This window comes from Priapulus caudatus, unplaced genomic scaffold (assembly GCF_000485595.1).
Source record: "Priapulus caudatus unplaced genomic scaffold, Priapulus_caudatus-5.0.1 Scaffold55, whole genome shotgun sequence".
Classification (NCBI taxonomy): domain Eukaryota; kingdom Metazoa; phylum Priapulida; class Priapulimorpha; order Priapulimorphida; family Priapulidae; genus Priapulus; species Priapulus caudatus.
In genome coordinates this window covers 81,951-97,997 of record NW_014577116.1, presented here as the reverse complement: position 1 = coordinate 97,997, position 16,047 = coordinate 81,951, and the positions used below count along the sequence as shown (strand labels likewise).

Below are 16,047 nucleotides of genomic sequence, written 5' to 3'. Positions count from 1 at the left end.
ATATAGAGGAGCAGAGGAGGGACAACCGTGGCCGCAGCGTTGCCCGGCGCGGATTTACGACATATCCAATGAAGAAGTCGCTTTAGAGGTTCTTCTTCATTACCATTCCACACATAAATCTAATCTTGTCCAGTCGAGAGAGAAATATATAAATTATATATATAATATATATATATAGAGAGAGGAGAGAGAGGAGAGCAGAGAAGAGGAGAGAGAGGAGAGGAGAGAGAGAGAGAGAGAGAGAGAAGAGAGAGGCGCTCGCGCGGAGAGAGAAGACGAGAAGAGATGAGAGGATGAGAGAGAGAAGGAGAGAGAGAGAGCGAATTAGATGCGACTGCCTGCTGTGTATGTTGTCGTAGTGTAATGGTTTTGCTATCAAGAACGCACTCGTGCTTGCCGTTGCTGCACTGAGGCGATGCGACAACAGAGAAGGCACCGAACGTGAGCCACGTTTGTCTCCTTACCTGCTGCCTGTTGGAACGACCACAGTCGCTGGGCCTTGCGTCAGAGCACGTTAAAGTTTCAAACACCTTATTCTAAATACACGTACGTAGGATGCGACTCAGTCACATCCTTCTGCGCAACAACAAGCAACATTTTACGGCGTATGTTTACGCTATCGACTTTAGTCAAAAGCTTACTACGAGTTATCAAGTTGACCGATTATGATAAGACATCAGGGACACTGCCATGCGAGGTTAAGCTTGGGTATATAGGCTACTCTGAGACGCTTATAGACGGTACGCGGCGCTATAAGCTAATTGTTACAATATTAGTTACTGGTCGTTTCTGAGAGTAGGGGCGCAAATTGCCGTCCTGACCACCCTTAGCGTTCAGAAATTCTTCAATGACTTGCCATGTTTTGAATCAATTTTATTTGTTTGATGAATTGTCATTGGATCATGGTAAAAATTAGCGCACTGAACATGGATTTCATTACATAAGATTTCTTAAAAAAAAATTAAGCTCAATGTTCAGATGTCGCAAATGGCCTTGTCTAACCCATGATAGCCAATTTCCATCAATGATTTGAAGCTGTTAGTCATCATTCAGGGATTGGGAAAATCTAGTTGGGTGGGAGTTGCTTTGTTTCAACTGTAATTCAGCAAAGCTTTATTGCGCCTGTGACCATCGGTGTGAACCTCGATCGACCTATTGTCCTGAATTTTTATCAACTCCTTACGCTGTGATTGGCTGCCATCTATTCATAACAATGGAGTTAACCAATGACAATTCAGATCGAAATCAGACCAAATCAGACCAAATCGACCAATCAGACCATCAGACCAACCAGCCAGGGAAAAATTTGCAAAAATAAATGCGTACTAAATGATTCATCACTTCTGTTTACGAAATTGTTATGATAAATAACCAATAGGAAACACAAACATCATGAATGAGGAAGACAGCATATATTTGACCTCTTGAATAAAACACAATTATTTACATCTTGCCCTTGCTCCCATGTGGCACCAACAAGGCCAAAACATGACAAATTATCACTCCCGTTACAAAATTGATAACGGAGTTGATGTATAGCGCCCTTTAAAGGCTACACAAAAAAAGTTAAAAAACTAAAAAAGTGATAATAATCTTTGTGCGTTTCAGCGCCACGGTTTACAAATAATTGGAAAAAGTGAAAAATTTCATAAATATGCCAAAGGGATATAAAAAAAATCAGTAAGTTAAAACTGAATTTGCCCCTACCTCAGAACACCCCCTGCACAAACGGTTAACACAATGACGCATTGTTAGCGTGCCTGACATATCATTTACAATAACTGAAGACGGCTTGCCTACGATGCTGCCCCAAATAATTAAGCCCGGTCCAGGCGCACGCCGTCCTCATTAGTCCTGTTAATGTATATCGACGCCTGAAGAAATTTGAACTTAATTTGGCCACAGCGCCTCGCAGCCATTGTTGTTTCAAGCAAACAAGTGCAGACTGCGATTAGCTCTATAAATATATAAATTAATTAAACAATGCAAATTAACTAGTTACAACAATAATACCCCGCCCGGTGTTCCGCACAACCCGGTCATCTGATTCGCCCAAAGCGTAAATTTGTCAATTATGCAATTTTACTCGCGATACGAAATGAATAGAACTGAATATACGTAAATTTTGGAGGTGAATGAACGCAGGGGGTTCTACTCAAAAACTTGGCGTTGCTCTTCGCAGTAAATGAAATTTAATGTAGGCTATTTAATAAATATGCAGCCAGCTGCCGACAATCGGGTTTGTTCTTTTGATACCTGTACCTTCCTCTATCGCCATTAGAGAGTATGACCTAACGTGTAGGGCTACTGCCCTGATGAAATTTGCTATAATCTGTAATCGGGTCCTGCGCATCACAGTATACTCGGGTAACAGGTTGAATTATTTATAGTGGCCAATTTTTACAACGACATACATAGCTGCTACAGCGAGGTGTACAAAGAGAGAAACCCGCTATAAATGCTACCAACTTTAGTATCACCGCTATACCTGAAGCAGAGCGGGGCGTGGTTCTACATCCCCATTCACATGGGAGGCTTCATCCCCCACACCCACCAATCGGTGGAAACCAGTAACTCGCCGGCGGAACGGTCTAAAAGAAACTGCATTCGCATTACCAGCTGTATTGTTATTTTTTTTTGGTTACACTGCTTGGAGACAGGAAAGACAATTAATTATTATTAGGATCTTGTGGAAAAGATCATTGCAGATCGTCGAGTACTATTGACGTTATATTTTGATTAGTTTTTTATTTCTCGCTTTAATTAGTCATACCGCTCAGATTTATCATCCTGATTATATTTCGTTTGCCTAGATCTGGCAGTGATATTCATATAACCGAATTCAATGCGAAGAATGTTTCAAACAATCGAATTCGAATTCAAACACGACGTTGTCTAATCTGTAAATATATACGGACAACATTGGCTCTGTAATAAACTCTGTTATTAACTCACCAGCCCCGCCGGCTATAATAAGAGTGAAAGTATATAGCAAGTGTAGGTACATGCAGTGCTTACATGGTCAACGAATAGAACCGCGACGAGACGCAATCTGAATAGATAAGATTAGAACAGGAGTGGATAATAGATATTATCCACTCCTGATAAGAACTAACTAACCAATCAAACTGAATGAGTGTAAGTTCACGCATGTGTGTGGTTGCGCGACCCTATACCCATAGGGCCCACGTACACGCATGCTCACACTCACACGCATGCGCTAGCATACACGCACCTGTACACATACACCTGGTGCGCTTGTACACACCGCAATCAAGTAACCGGCGGACCACAGGCGCACGAGTCCGCCATCTCTGCACCTGCATGGGGGGGGGGGGGGGGGGGACCATATCCCTCCGATTTTAACAACTCTGTGGTGATCCCTCGAATAGTCAGTCCAGTGTCCACATGGCATCAATGCCAACTTGTCCAGGGCTGTGCTTGCGCACGTGTGTGACTCTATCTGTGTCTGCGCAGCCGCGAAGTAAAATTAATATGCAGTACCTCAGGGTTTACCCCCAGAAAGCCGCATTAGCTTCCTTACTTGGCTCGTAGCGTTGTTGTCACAGTAATCCGTGAGCTCTGGTTGTAGGTTGGCATGGAGCTACTGGAGGAGCCTTAACCTTCCCCCCGTCGATTTGCTGTTGATTATAGCGCTGCGCAAGTCGTGTAACAATCTGCATGACGGCGGACAGCATTGCATTAATTAATTTTGTATTCCACACACACACACACACACACACACACACACACACACACACACACACACATACACACATACACACGCGCGCGCACACACACACGCACACACGCACACACGCCACACGCACAAACGGCACACACGCACACACACACACACACCACACACACACACACACACACACACACCACACACACACATACACACACACACACATGCACACAACACACACATGGCAGGTCTGTACCACACACACATGCACACACACAACACACTACACTACACACACACAGGCACACGACACACATGCACACCACCACGACACACACACACACCACACACACACACAGCATAGGACACACACACACACACAGCACACACACACACACAGGCACAGTACACACACACACACAGCACACACACACACACAACACACATGTTATATATGTATATTATTTATTTATTATTTAGTGTGTATGGTGTGTGTGTGTGTGTGTGTTGTGGTTGTGTCGGATTGTGTGTGTGGTGCATGTGTGTGGTGTATGGTGATGTGTGTTGTGTGTGTGGTTGTGTGTGTGGCCATGTGTGTGTGTGTGTGGTGTGGTGTGTGTGTGTGTGTATGCTGATGTGGGTGTGTGTGGTGTGTGCGTGCGTGCGGGGCGTGCGTGGCCAGTTGTGCATATTCGTGTGGGTGTGTGTGTGTTGCATTGAATAGTATAAATTTGTAATAATACCTGGAAGCCACATATTGACTTCCGATCTTCTGATAGTACAAAAATTTACAATGCATGCGGCTATTACTCTACGCTATAGACTCTGTGTACTTCCCCCCCCCCCTCAGGCTTCGACAAGGCTAGCGAAACAGTCCGTCGTTAGAATTGTGAAGACGCAAAGAAACGCTGCGCTGAGGTAGCCATAATAATTATTTTCAGAGTTACTTAAATTCTACAAGTGAGATTCGATTCCGTATTTTCAGAGCTGAGTTGCAATATTAATCTACACAGTTTTTACTATTTACATCTTGCCGTAATAGTTTATTTGCAGTGGTACTGAGACTCAATCTAAGGGTCTAATGTAGGGTATGGTATGCTGAAGTCTCGTCGGTATGGACGCTACTTTCCACTATCCTCTTTCCCGACACGATGAGTTGAGGGCATACGACAGATGCTTGAATGCATTTTGTAGAGGAGGACTTCAGCATTAAAGCGCGCAGCCCCATAAAAAGTGGCGGATCACCTATTAATGGGGTGGGCTGAGCGTACCAGTTATGAAGCTATAAGATGATCTTCCAGATCGATTAATTCACGCCAGTTATTTGTAGTATATATATGTGTGGAATGTGTATTACAGGTCTTGCTGAATGTTACAGGAAGGACAGCGGGAATGGATTTTGGTTCAGTGGATTGACAGCGGATCTTATCGAAATTTCATTCAGCGTCGTAGTATGTATAAGCAATCAAATTGTAAGTAGGTTGGCGGTGGCTATTAAATTTCTGTTAGCACATTGCATCTAGGTGCCGGCAATATGCTAACATCAATCGCAATCCAAATATTAAGTCAATCTGAGTGTATGCGAATGTTTCTTAATGTTAGGCTAATCCACTATCCATGCAGACATATTCAAATTAATATTATATGGTGCATTACAATATATTAAAACAAATATACGTATTAGTCATAATACATTCAATAGCAGTAAAAGTTCTTTTTAGGGAAGCGTATATGTTTCTAAACGTGATACTATAACATGAAATATATGTTTAAAATGTTTTATGACAATCCGTCTATAACTTTTCCAGTTAGGCTGTACACAAACCACAACCCACAAACCAACAAACAGTCAAACACACGCCAATGAAAACATAACCTCCTACCAACCCCTTGGCGGAGGTAATAAAGTTTGAGGTGTTTAGGCAATCAAGTATCTGTAGTATACATCTGTAATAAAACATATATGTCTTGCCATAGACATGTTTCTTTACACACACAAAAACAAAATTATATATTCTATGGTCAGGCTGGAATTCGAATTGTGTGTACACTGCAGGTGGACAGGAGTGACAGAGCAGGTATCCGTGAGTGAAGAGGCGCACCCAACCACCGTAGCTGATGCCGTGGCAAGAGAACCTTGGTCACTGGATTTTTTCTCTGCATTAAAAGAGCTGAAGTAAGATGAATAATAAATACTGCCCCTCTTTAATTTACATGTAAAATGTTGAGTATATTCCAAATTATCTTCAATTAATATTCAGCAGGGGTTCGCTGCGATCAGTCGATAAAATTTATTTATTGATATACTGCTTATAATGATGCTTATGCAAGGATGCAGAGGTTTCGTGTAATTCCCGTAATTCGTGTGGGCACAGTCATTGTGATGCCACCGCCTTGGGTTATCAGCGAGAAATATAAAACATCGTTTATAACATTTATATTCGCCCCGTATTTATACACTCTAGGGCGAACGGCTCGGAAAATGTGGTGCTGAGAAAAAAAAAAATTTTTTCGCGTGTTTGAAATACATTCATAAACAAGTACTGACGCGCAACTTTTAATTAGCTTTGATGAGATTCATGAGACAATTTACGGAAATATATGATAAGTGGAAACGCAAGCTTAATCCGATGTCTCTCTTTCTCGCTCTACTCTCTCTCCTTCGCTCTGCAATGAACAGTAAGAGCAAACACTACGAGCAGTGGGGTCGATGATTGTTGGCTTACGGTGGGGGATGAAGCCGAGACTAGGCTGATCCTACGTGGCGTGAGGGACCGTACGTTGGGTATACGCGACTGGGCGTTCTTCTACCGATGCCTTCGCATATACGGCTACATGGAGGTAATGTTAATATCGCCGTGTTGTACACGACAATGCGATTCGACCGATATGGCAGATCCCCACGCGCAATGGTCATATCGTTAAGATATCACGTACCTTGGAATCTTTAATTCTTATAATGCAAAAACATTGCTATAAAACGCGATATTTCATGTTTAGGCTATATATATTTTAAGCATGCCAAAAACGGCGGCCACATATACGCATTGCCAATAATTGTTATATCTGCGATTAAAAAACGGCTAACATTATTCAACACAATAGTACGGACGCAGCGCTTCTACTAAATTGTAAAATTGATATATTTTCCTGCTCCTTTCTTCGTTTGTAGAAGTAAAACGCATAGTTATTGTTAACGCATTTATAAATAGTTCGTAATTAGTTTACAATGTTTATTTTACACGCATATAGGATGGAACGACCCTTCATGATTGGTGTAATGAGTGTACCAAAATTCCGTTACCCAGTAGGTACAATGTATTTAAGAGCTAATAATACCTCTATTGATATTAACTAGCTAAGTAATAATTGTGAGCTCTATTTATAAATTTATCGCACAACTGCTATATTACAATATATATAACACAGCGATAGCTTGCCTAATGTAGTTTATATTTTGTCGCGTGACGTAATCACTGTATTTACGTACTCATTAGATCATAATATCAAAGACGTATTAATCAAGAGAGTTATCAACTTTCATATAACTAGCTGTTGAGTGCAGTTATGGGTTTTAAAGCTATGTAAAAATTCTGCTTCGTTGGCCACACATTTACTTGGGAGCATTACTACACCAGTACACATAAAAAAAGCTGATATTACGCGCCCACGTTTTTACCAGAAACGAGGCCTATAAGCATTGCCTCACACGATGTTAATATTAACCAACGTTAACCGTTGCGTTTCTCTGTAATTGTGTGATGTATAGTGTGTAATGCATAACGTGTAATGTGTATTGCATGATGTGTAATGTGTAATGTTTATTTATGTGTAATGTGTGTAATGTGTGTAATATGTGTAATGTTTTGTAAAAAAAATTTTTTTGTGTGTAACTGTGTTTGTAATGTGTGTTAATGGTGTGTTATGTGTGTTATGTGTGTAATGTGTGTTATGTGTGTAATGTGTGTTATGTGTGTAATGTGTGTTATGTGTGTTATGTTGTGTTATGTGTTGTAATGTGGTTAATGTGTGTGTGGTGTTTGGTTTATGTGTGTAATGTGCTCGACGCCCGTTGAATGTGCTGTTAATGTGTGTAATGTGGTATGGTGTATGGCTGTGTTATAGTGTGTTATGTGTGTTATGTTGTGTTTTATTGTGTTTATGTGTGTTATGTGTGTTATGTGTGTAATGTGGTGTAATGTGTGTTAATTGTGTGTTAATGTGTGTAAGTGTTGTTATGGTGTGTTATGCTGTTAGAATGTGTGTAATGTGTTGTGAATGTGTGTAATGTGTGTAAGGTGGTGTTATGTGCTATGTATGTTTATGGTGTGTTATGTGTGTTATGTGTGTTATGTGTGTTATGTGTGTTATGTGTGTAATGTGTGTAATGTGTGTTATGTGTGTTATGTGTGTTATGCGTGTTATGCGTGTTATGCGTGTTATGCGTGTTATGCGTGTTTTGCGTGCTTATGCGTGCTATGCGTGCCTTATGTCGTGGCTAGTGTGTGTTATGTGTGTTATGTGTGTTATGTGTGTTATGACTTGTTATGGTGTTATGTGTGTTATGTGGTTATGTGTGTTAAGTGTAGTAGTGTTGTTAAGTGTGTTATGGTGTTATTGTGTGTTATGTGTGTAAGTGTGTTAAGTGTGTTAGTGTGTTAAGTGTTGTTATGTCGTGTTATGTGTGTTATGTGTGTTATCGTGTGTTATGTGTCTTATGTGTGTTATGTGTGTTATGTGTGTATGTGTGTTATGTGTGTTAAGATGTGTTATGTGCTGTTAGTGGTTTAGTGTGCTAAGTGTGCTAAGTGTGTTAAGTGTGTTATGTGTGTTAGTGTTATGTGTGTTATGATGTGTTAAGTGTGTTAAGAAAAACACAAAACTGTGCTTAAGTGTTAAGTGTGTTAAGTGTGTTAAGTGTGTTATGTTGTATGTGTGTTATGGTGTGTTAAGTGTGTTTAAGTGTGTTACGTGTTGTAACGTGTGTAACGCTGTAACCGTTGTAACGTGAATGTAAATATTATCATGTTATGTGTAAACACACTAACACATAATATTACACATAATATTTTACGCCATATTTACAGGCCTGCCTGGTGGGTACGTCATATTCCGAGTGTCAACCGAATCAAAATAACTTGCCCAGCGTCAATTCTCCATTTGTCGCCGCATCCGGTGAAGACGGACACCCAACCACGACAATTCTCTTCTCGTTTAATGGCAGCAGGTGGGATACGATCACAGAGTAAGTCGCTACAATTGCGATAATTGATTTCGCGCGGATGTATGGGGTTAATCTAAAACTTCAACTCTAATTTAACAGAAACAGTGTAATGGATCGCACTGTATAAATGTTTGTAGGACAGTTAAATGTTGCGAGTTATATGTCTATATAGTTTGTAACCAAAGTAAATTTAATTTAGATTATAGAAAGAGTATTAGGTATCTAATAACAGTCCATTCTATATAATCGTGACCGATTTCGGCTACTCATAATCGTGTTTAGTGGACATTACAGCAGGCTTTCAGAATGGTATAATTATTGACTTTCTATGCTGTTCACGATGGTGTGTACTCGCTCAGTAACCGTTAAGTGCACACTGGATCAGCAGATCTTCCCGATAAAGAATGGAACAGTTAAAAATATGGAACAGCTCATTTGACATGAATGGCGCACCAGGAATTGGTGTATAGAATTACCTTTACACGTGAGTTCTAAACTACACACAAGGCAATGCTAAATGACTACGAATAATTACAACCTCATACATACATACCTGACTTGTTGTAATGTGTGGAGGACGGTCTGGTAAAGCGTATGATCGTTGTGTTTAATTTTAGGCACGATGGCAAAGCCCCCTTTCACACGAGGCAGATCAGTGCCACACTTTACAGAGTTCCGGTTTCAAAGGTTGCTCGATTTCCCTATTTTATAGTATAACGAGGACTGCGTGATCTTTCGCCCAGATCACGATGCCATCGCCATGCTAACTACTATTGCAATGTCTTTAATAATGTATATGTAACGTACTCAGAGGGAATAATCGCCAGTCGTGATGATCGGGTTTAGCGTTAGGTGAAGGCTTATGGTAATAATATGGATAGGATTAGCAGTCATTAAAGTAGAGCAGGAGTTAAGATTTAGATTTAAGAGTTACCAGGTAGTTGTGCGGTGTTGATTATGATAAGGATGATGATGATGATGGATGATATTGACGATGATAATGTGACTGACGTCGAGCGACGACGACGGGACGACACATGAGGATGATGCATGCCCATGTGTTTAAAGTGACTGAGCCCAATATGCCAATACACGTAGTACACCAGTCACTACGTTAGTTATCGTGAGCCTTATACTGAGTTATTTATACCGATCTAGATCATGTTCCGAGGCTCATCGTCGGTAGCAGCTAAAGAAAGATGTTGGCCTTCAACACTTATAGGTGGAAAAGGGCTTGCGAACCTCAACTACTATCTGTTCCTGAGCAAACGAAACCCAGCGAATATGGGTAAAAAATACCAGAGTGAATAGTGGTGCAATACGTACAGCTACCGCTACGGCTACCCGCTTACTCGTGCTACTGGCTAACCGCTATTGACTACGCTATACTTACCGCTACTGCTACTGCTACTGCTTACTGCTATTGCTACTGCTAACTGCTACTGCTACTGCTACTGCTACTGCTACTGCTCTGCTACCTCTACTACTACCGCTATCTGCTACTGCTACTGCTACGCTATTGCTACGCTATTGCTACCTCGTACTGCTGACTGCTACTGCTACTGCTACGCTCTGCTACAGCTATTGCACGCTACTACTACCACTTGACTGCTACTGCTTACGCCTACTGCCTACTGGCTTACTGCTAGCTGCTTACTGCTACTGCTACTGCTACTGCCTACTGCTACGCTTACTGCTACTGTACTGCTACTGCTACGCTACTGCTACCGCTACCGCTATTGCTACCTCTACTTACTACGCTACTGCTACCGCTACTGCTACCGCTACTGTACGCTACTGATACACTGCTACTGCTACGTCACTGCGTACTGCGACTGCAACTGTTACTGCACTGTTTTGTTTTTTTCCTGCTACGCTGCTACTGCCATGCCGCTCTTGCTTACGACTATAACTGCATGCTACCGCTACCGCTATTGCTACGCATTGCCTACCTCTACTACTACCGCTACTGCTACTGATACTGCTACGCCTTACTGGCTACTGCTACTGCCTACTGCGACTGCGACGCAACTGCTACTGCTACTACTGCTCGCTACTGCTGCTCTCTCCGCTACTGCGAATTTACTATTTCTGTTGGCTCGACTAATAATGCGCCTACTGCTATTGATGCTCCACCGGATATAACCAGCACCAGCTACAGTTGCTACACTCCTACTGCAACAGTACCTTCCGGCGTCCTCCGCCAATTAGTTTTTATCATACTTTTTCGTTTTTTTGAAATTAATATCATATGCGTAGTTTCTCATAATCGCGTGACGACAAACTATATAATTTTTCAAATAAAACTATGATGACGATTATAATGACTTACCAGCTAAATTTCCCAACGAATCATTATGCTTTTGAGTTCACCTATAAGTTCGCCTAAATATGAAAAAAATGTGTTTTGGCCTCGGCCACAGAGTTATTGAAGTGCCTGATGCCATCTGGCGTGACGCGTCATGTTATCGACGTTCTGGCTGACGGCCAATAAGGACATCCGTCGAAGGACATTCAGTTCGTTGCGGGAGGGAACTTTGGTACGTAGCTTTTTGCCATTAACTATTACGCAAGTTTTTCACATATCGTAGTTGATTTCAAGAAAGACTGGATTGTGTCATATATATATAATATATAATATATTATAATACATCATTGGGGGCCTGTGTCAGAGACATCGTAAAGTTAACTGCTAATGTAATGTTAATGCTAATTTTGTTTCTGAACAACGAGCGCCCCATATATACGCACGTTTCACACGCCACGCACGTGTGTGCGCGTGCCGCGACGCCTGTGCTGAGTGTGTATATAAATTGATCAGACCTGTTTTCTTTTTTTCAGCAAAGAAAACGAAATAAAAGAGCTGTAACACACAAGGTTAAATAGATAAATTAAATGAAATACTATTTAGTCTCCAGTCGCCGGTTTACGGGTTTCTTTGAGAATGTGTTCTAGTTTCGATAACGGATAACTCTACGGCAGCTGTCGACACAGATATTTCTCTTTGATTACCAGTAAACTAGAAACATTTACAAATTAAACAATAGCTGTGATATTGCGATTATTTATCAATTTAAAGGATGAAAAATTACAGCCTTTCTTGTGTGTGCTATGCTAAAATGTACTAGGGTACTGTAGCTTACGTCCATCCTCGGATTATATGTGTTATATTTATGTGATTATATGTCATTTACATGGCTCTCCTACTGTTGCTTTGCCATGTTGTATTTAGTATGCTTACTGCTTTTATAGTATAAGGACGAAATTCATGGGTGCTAGACTGTGCACAAGCGTGAGGAGCGAGTTGTTGTCTGCCATACAGAAACAATTTGGCGATCATTGGCGAGAAAAACTTTTCGCCGTGCGGTCGTCTGGTGTAGGTAAGTCGCAACCGCAAAATTGTATGAATATTCTTATGACATAATAGAATGTAAAATCTTTGTTACATGCTTATCAGGGTATCATCTTGTACTAATAGTCATAGTAATCAAGCATAATAATATTTATTAATATTATATATCAAAAGTGTTTTACTCAATAACACCCTTTGTCACATCATTCATAATAATTATGTGTGCTTAATAAATGTGAAAAATGAATCAATATTATGAATAATAATTGCAGTCCATCACAGTATCACAGAATCAACAGTCTTTACTGCGAGACCATGTTGCAAAGTAGTCTGAGCTAGATAACCGTGAAATATAATAGTAGTATTAACACATGTGATGTTATTAATTGCTTTTAAGTATACTATTTGCAAAACCAACAGCTACCATTTCACGCTGACACTGTTTAGGTCAATGCTTTAGGTCAATGTCTGCATAGTTTTTACTACGCAATATACACACATACATATATACATCTCATTAATATGACGGTGAACACATTATCAGAAGTTGGGATTAGTGACACCTGAGTGTCACGTATCTATGTAGGCCCTAATTGAAAATAACATATGATGCTAGGCATTTTATTCGCCACTGTTATTGCCAGACGTTGTCGCATGAGTTGCGACAGTTTATTGCAAATAATGGTTTCAGACTTTCACAAGTAGGTATCATCGAACGTACCGGTTGGCCGTTTTCGCTGCAGTATGTCTTGGCCTTTTACTTGTTTAGTGAAAGCCTAATCATAGAATTAGCAATATCCTGAATCAATCTTTACCAACATCTATTATTTGCAATTTATAATAATAATTATCAGAAGGCTATCCGTGATCAGCATTAGCTGCGGCGACCTCTACGACGTCTGTTGCGATGCCGTCTCGTCCGTCGACGATTGAGGCGTTTCTCATATCCTTGGCGTCTTCTTTGATATCCTCGATAGGAGGGTCTATATGTACCATATGTGTAACTGTAGGGAAATACACAACATGCACAACAAATATAGAAATATGACTTTAACCTTTTCAATAGTTCTCTCTACTATAGTCTTTTAATGGCAACTATATAATAAGATTGTCTGATAGGTGTAACCTACAAGGAGTTGTAAATGAGATCTACATGATATGAGAGATACACAGTGTGAAATAATAATTAGTAAACATTGTGAGTTTAGCCGACATCTACGACGCAAATAACCCGCAATAAAAACCAAGAGAGTGCGTACGTTTCATCTGGCGACTTACTAAGTTGGGTAGTAGTAGGACGGCTGGTAGTAGCCAGTGCAACGCTGCAGCGGCAGATATACGCCATTTAGGTAACAGAGAGCGTTGCTGTTCGGGTAGACAATACAACCCTGAATCGGAAGCAGCACTCCATTCAAATAGCAGAGGGCAGCGTGACTCGATCTTCCTACAGGCGCGTGTATTGCTGCTATTATGGCAGAGTTTGCAACTCCCTATGAACAAAAATGACGCAGCCATGAGTCATAGACGTCCCGAAAATGCGAACCATTCTCGCCGACCGATGTGAATGATTATTCATATTCTTAGATTGATTCATATTCTTAGATTGATTACGGAACATTCCGCAAGCGAAAGTTGATGGTCCATGTAGAGCTGTGACAGATTTATAAGAACGCGTGCGAGTAATTCATGAATTGAAAACAATTTAGCGTGCCCTACCTGAAACTAAACTGAAAAGTCTTATAAAGCACAGTATATATACGGGGCGCCATGCAGGACAGGGCTCAATTTTGTCTAACAAAACTCAATTCTGTCTCACAAAACTCAATTTTGTGAACACAAAACTCAATTCTGTCAATCGAGAGATGAGAAGGAGAGGAGGAAGGGCGAAGGTGATGGAAAAGGAAATAGGGGTTAGGATCCCCTTCTCACCTCTTGCTCATTTATCACCTTCTCCGCTCTCCTCCTCGCCTCCTCCCTCCTCCTCCTCCTCCTCCTCCTCCCCTCTTCCTCCTCCATCCGCTTCTTCCCTCCTCTCCTCCTCCTCTCCTCCTCCTCTCCTCCTCTCCTCGCTCTCTGCCCCCTACTCCTCGTCATGCCCGTCTTCATTTCGATCTCCATCTCAGGGGCAGGTACGTTTATGTAAACACAGGTGACATATATGCTGAGAAGATACAGGTCTGGTACACTTGTGTATACATATACGTACCTCGGGTACATATCTGTAGTACCTGATACGACAACGACCCCTTCAGCATAAGTAACTAGTAACTATTTTGCCTAGTTACCAGTTCCCAATTCAATGTTGCATTTCGAACTGGGAACTGGTAACTGCTTTACCTAGCTACTAGTTCCTTATTCGAATAAGGAACTGGGAACTGGGAACTGCTTTGCCTAGTTACTAGTTCCTTATTCGAATAAGGAACTGGGAACTGGGAACTGGTAACTGCTTTGCCTAGTTACTAGTTCCTTATTCGAATAAGGAACTGGAAACTGGGAACTGGTAACTGCTTTGCCTAGTTACTAGTTCCTTATTCGAATAAGGAACTGGGAACTGGGAACTGGGAGCTAACTTCACTGACCCATTAAAATACAGTAATGAAAATAATTGCCTCATAAATATCCTGCAGGTTTATTAAGGGGGAACTTCAATAATAATAACAACGTAGTAGTTAAACGTGTAGTACATCGTAATCAATTCTTGGCAGATAGAGTCCTCAACAATAGTCGGTTGGGCCCTGCTGGCCCTATTATGTGTAAGTATAAAATTGGCGAATTTGACACGTATATACTACGGGGCGCCATGCAGGACAGGCATTTTTGTACCTAGAAACTTGACAAAAATGAGTTTTGGTGAACACAAACTCAATTCTGTCAATCCTGTCCCACAAAACTCAATTTTGTGAACACAGAAACTCAATTCTGTCAAAACCGGTTCCCACAAAACTCAATTTTGTTAAACACAAAACTCAATTCTGCTCGAACCGGTTCCACAAAAACTCAATTTTTAAACACAAAACTCATTCTGTGGAACCGGTTCCACAAAACTAAATTTTGTAAACACACAAACTCAATTCTGTCGAACGCGGTTCCACAAAACTCAATTTTGTAAACACAAAACTCATTCTTCAAACCGGTTTCCACAAAACTCGATTTTGTTGCCCAAATATGCACACGCATGTACAAGAAGGGCTACATTGTTTTCTTCTGACCAATTGTAGGCCCTTCTTACATGCGTGTGCCATCTTTGGGCAACAAAATCGAGTTTTGTGGAACCGGTTCGACAGAATTGAGGCCCTGTCCTGCATGGCGCCGCATAGTCCACAAACTAATTTTGTGAAACAAAACTCAATTCTGTCAATCCTGTACCACAAAACTCAATTTGTAAACACAAAACTCAATTCTGTCGAACGCGGTTCCACAAAACTTCGATTTGTTGCCGCAAATATGGCACACGCACTGTAAAGAAGGGCTAACCATTGGTTTCTTCTGACCAATGGTAGCCCTTCTTACATGCGTGTGCCATATTTGGGCAACAAAATCGAGTTTTGTGAACCGGGTTCGCAGAATTGAGTTTGTGTTTACAAATTGAGTTTTGTGAACCGGTTCGACAGAATTGAGTTTGTGTTTACAAAATTGAGTTTTGTGGAACCGGTTCGACAGAATTGAGTTTTGTGGAACAGCATTGACAGAATTGAGTTTGTGTTCACAAAATTGAGTTTTGTGGGAACCGGATTGACAGAATTGAGTTTTGTGTTTATCAAAATTGAGTTTTGTGTACAG

General features: G+C 41.0%; 1 protein-coding gene across 1 annotated transcript in view; it reads left to right on the top strand.

The window, feature by feature from the left end:
• The window catches only part of LOC106820986, a 39,710-nt gene that overhangs the window by 2,531 nt on the left and 21,132 nt on the right, over window positions 1-16,047 (top strand). The window contains exons 5-7 of the mRNA XM_014825604.1: window positions 11,339-11,455; window positions 11,757-11,787; window positions 12,167-12,295. Coding sequence (XP_014681090.1) covers window positions 11,378-11,455; window positions 11,757-11,787; window positions 12,167-12,295 — 238 coding nt within the window. The 5' untranslated portion in view covers window positions 11,339-11,377. The remainder of the gene's footprint in view (window positions 1-11,338; window positions 11,456-11,756; window positions 11,788-12,166; window positions 12,296-16,047) is intronic.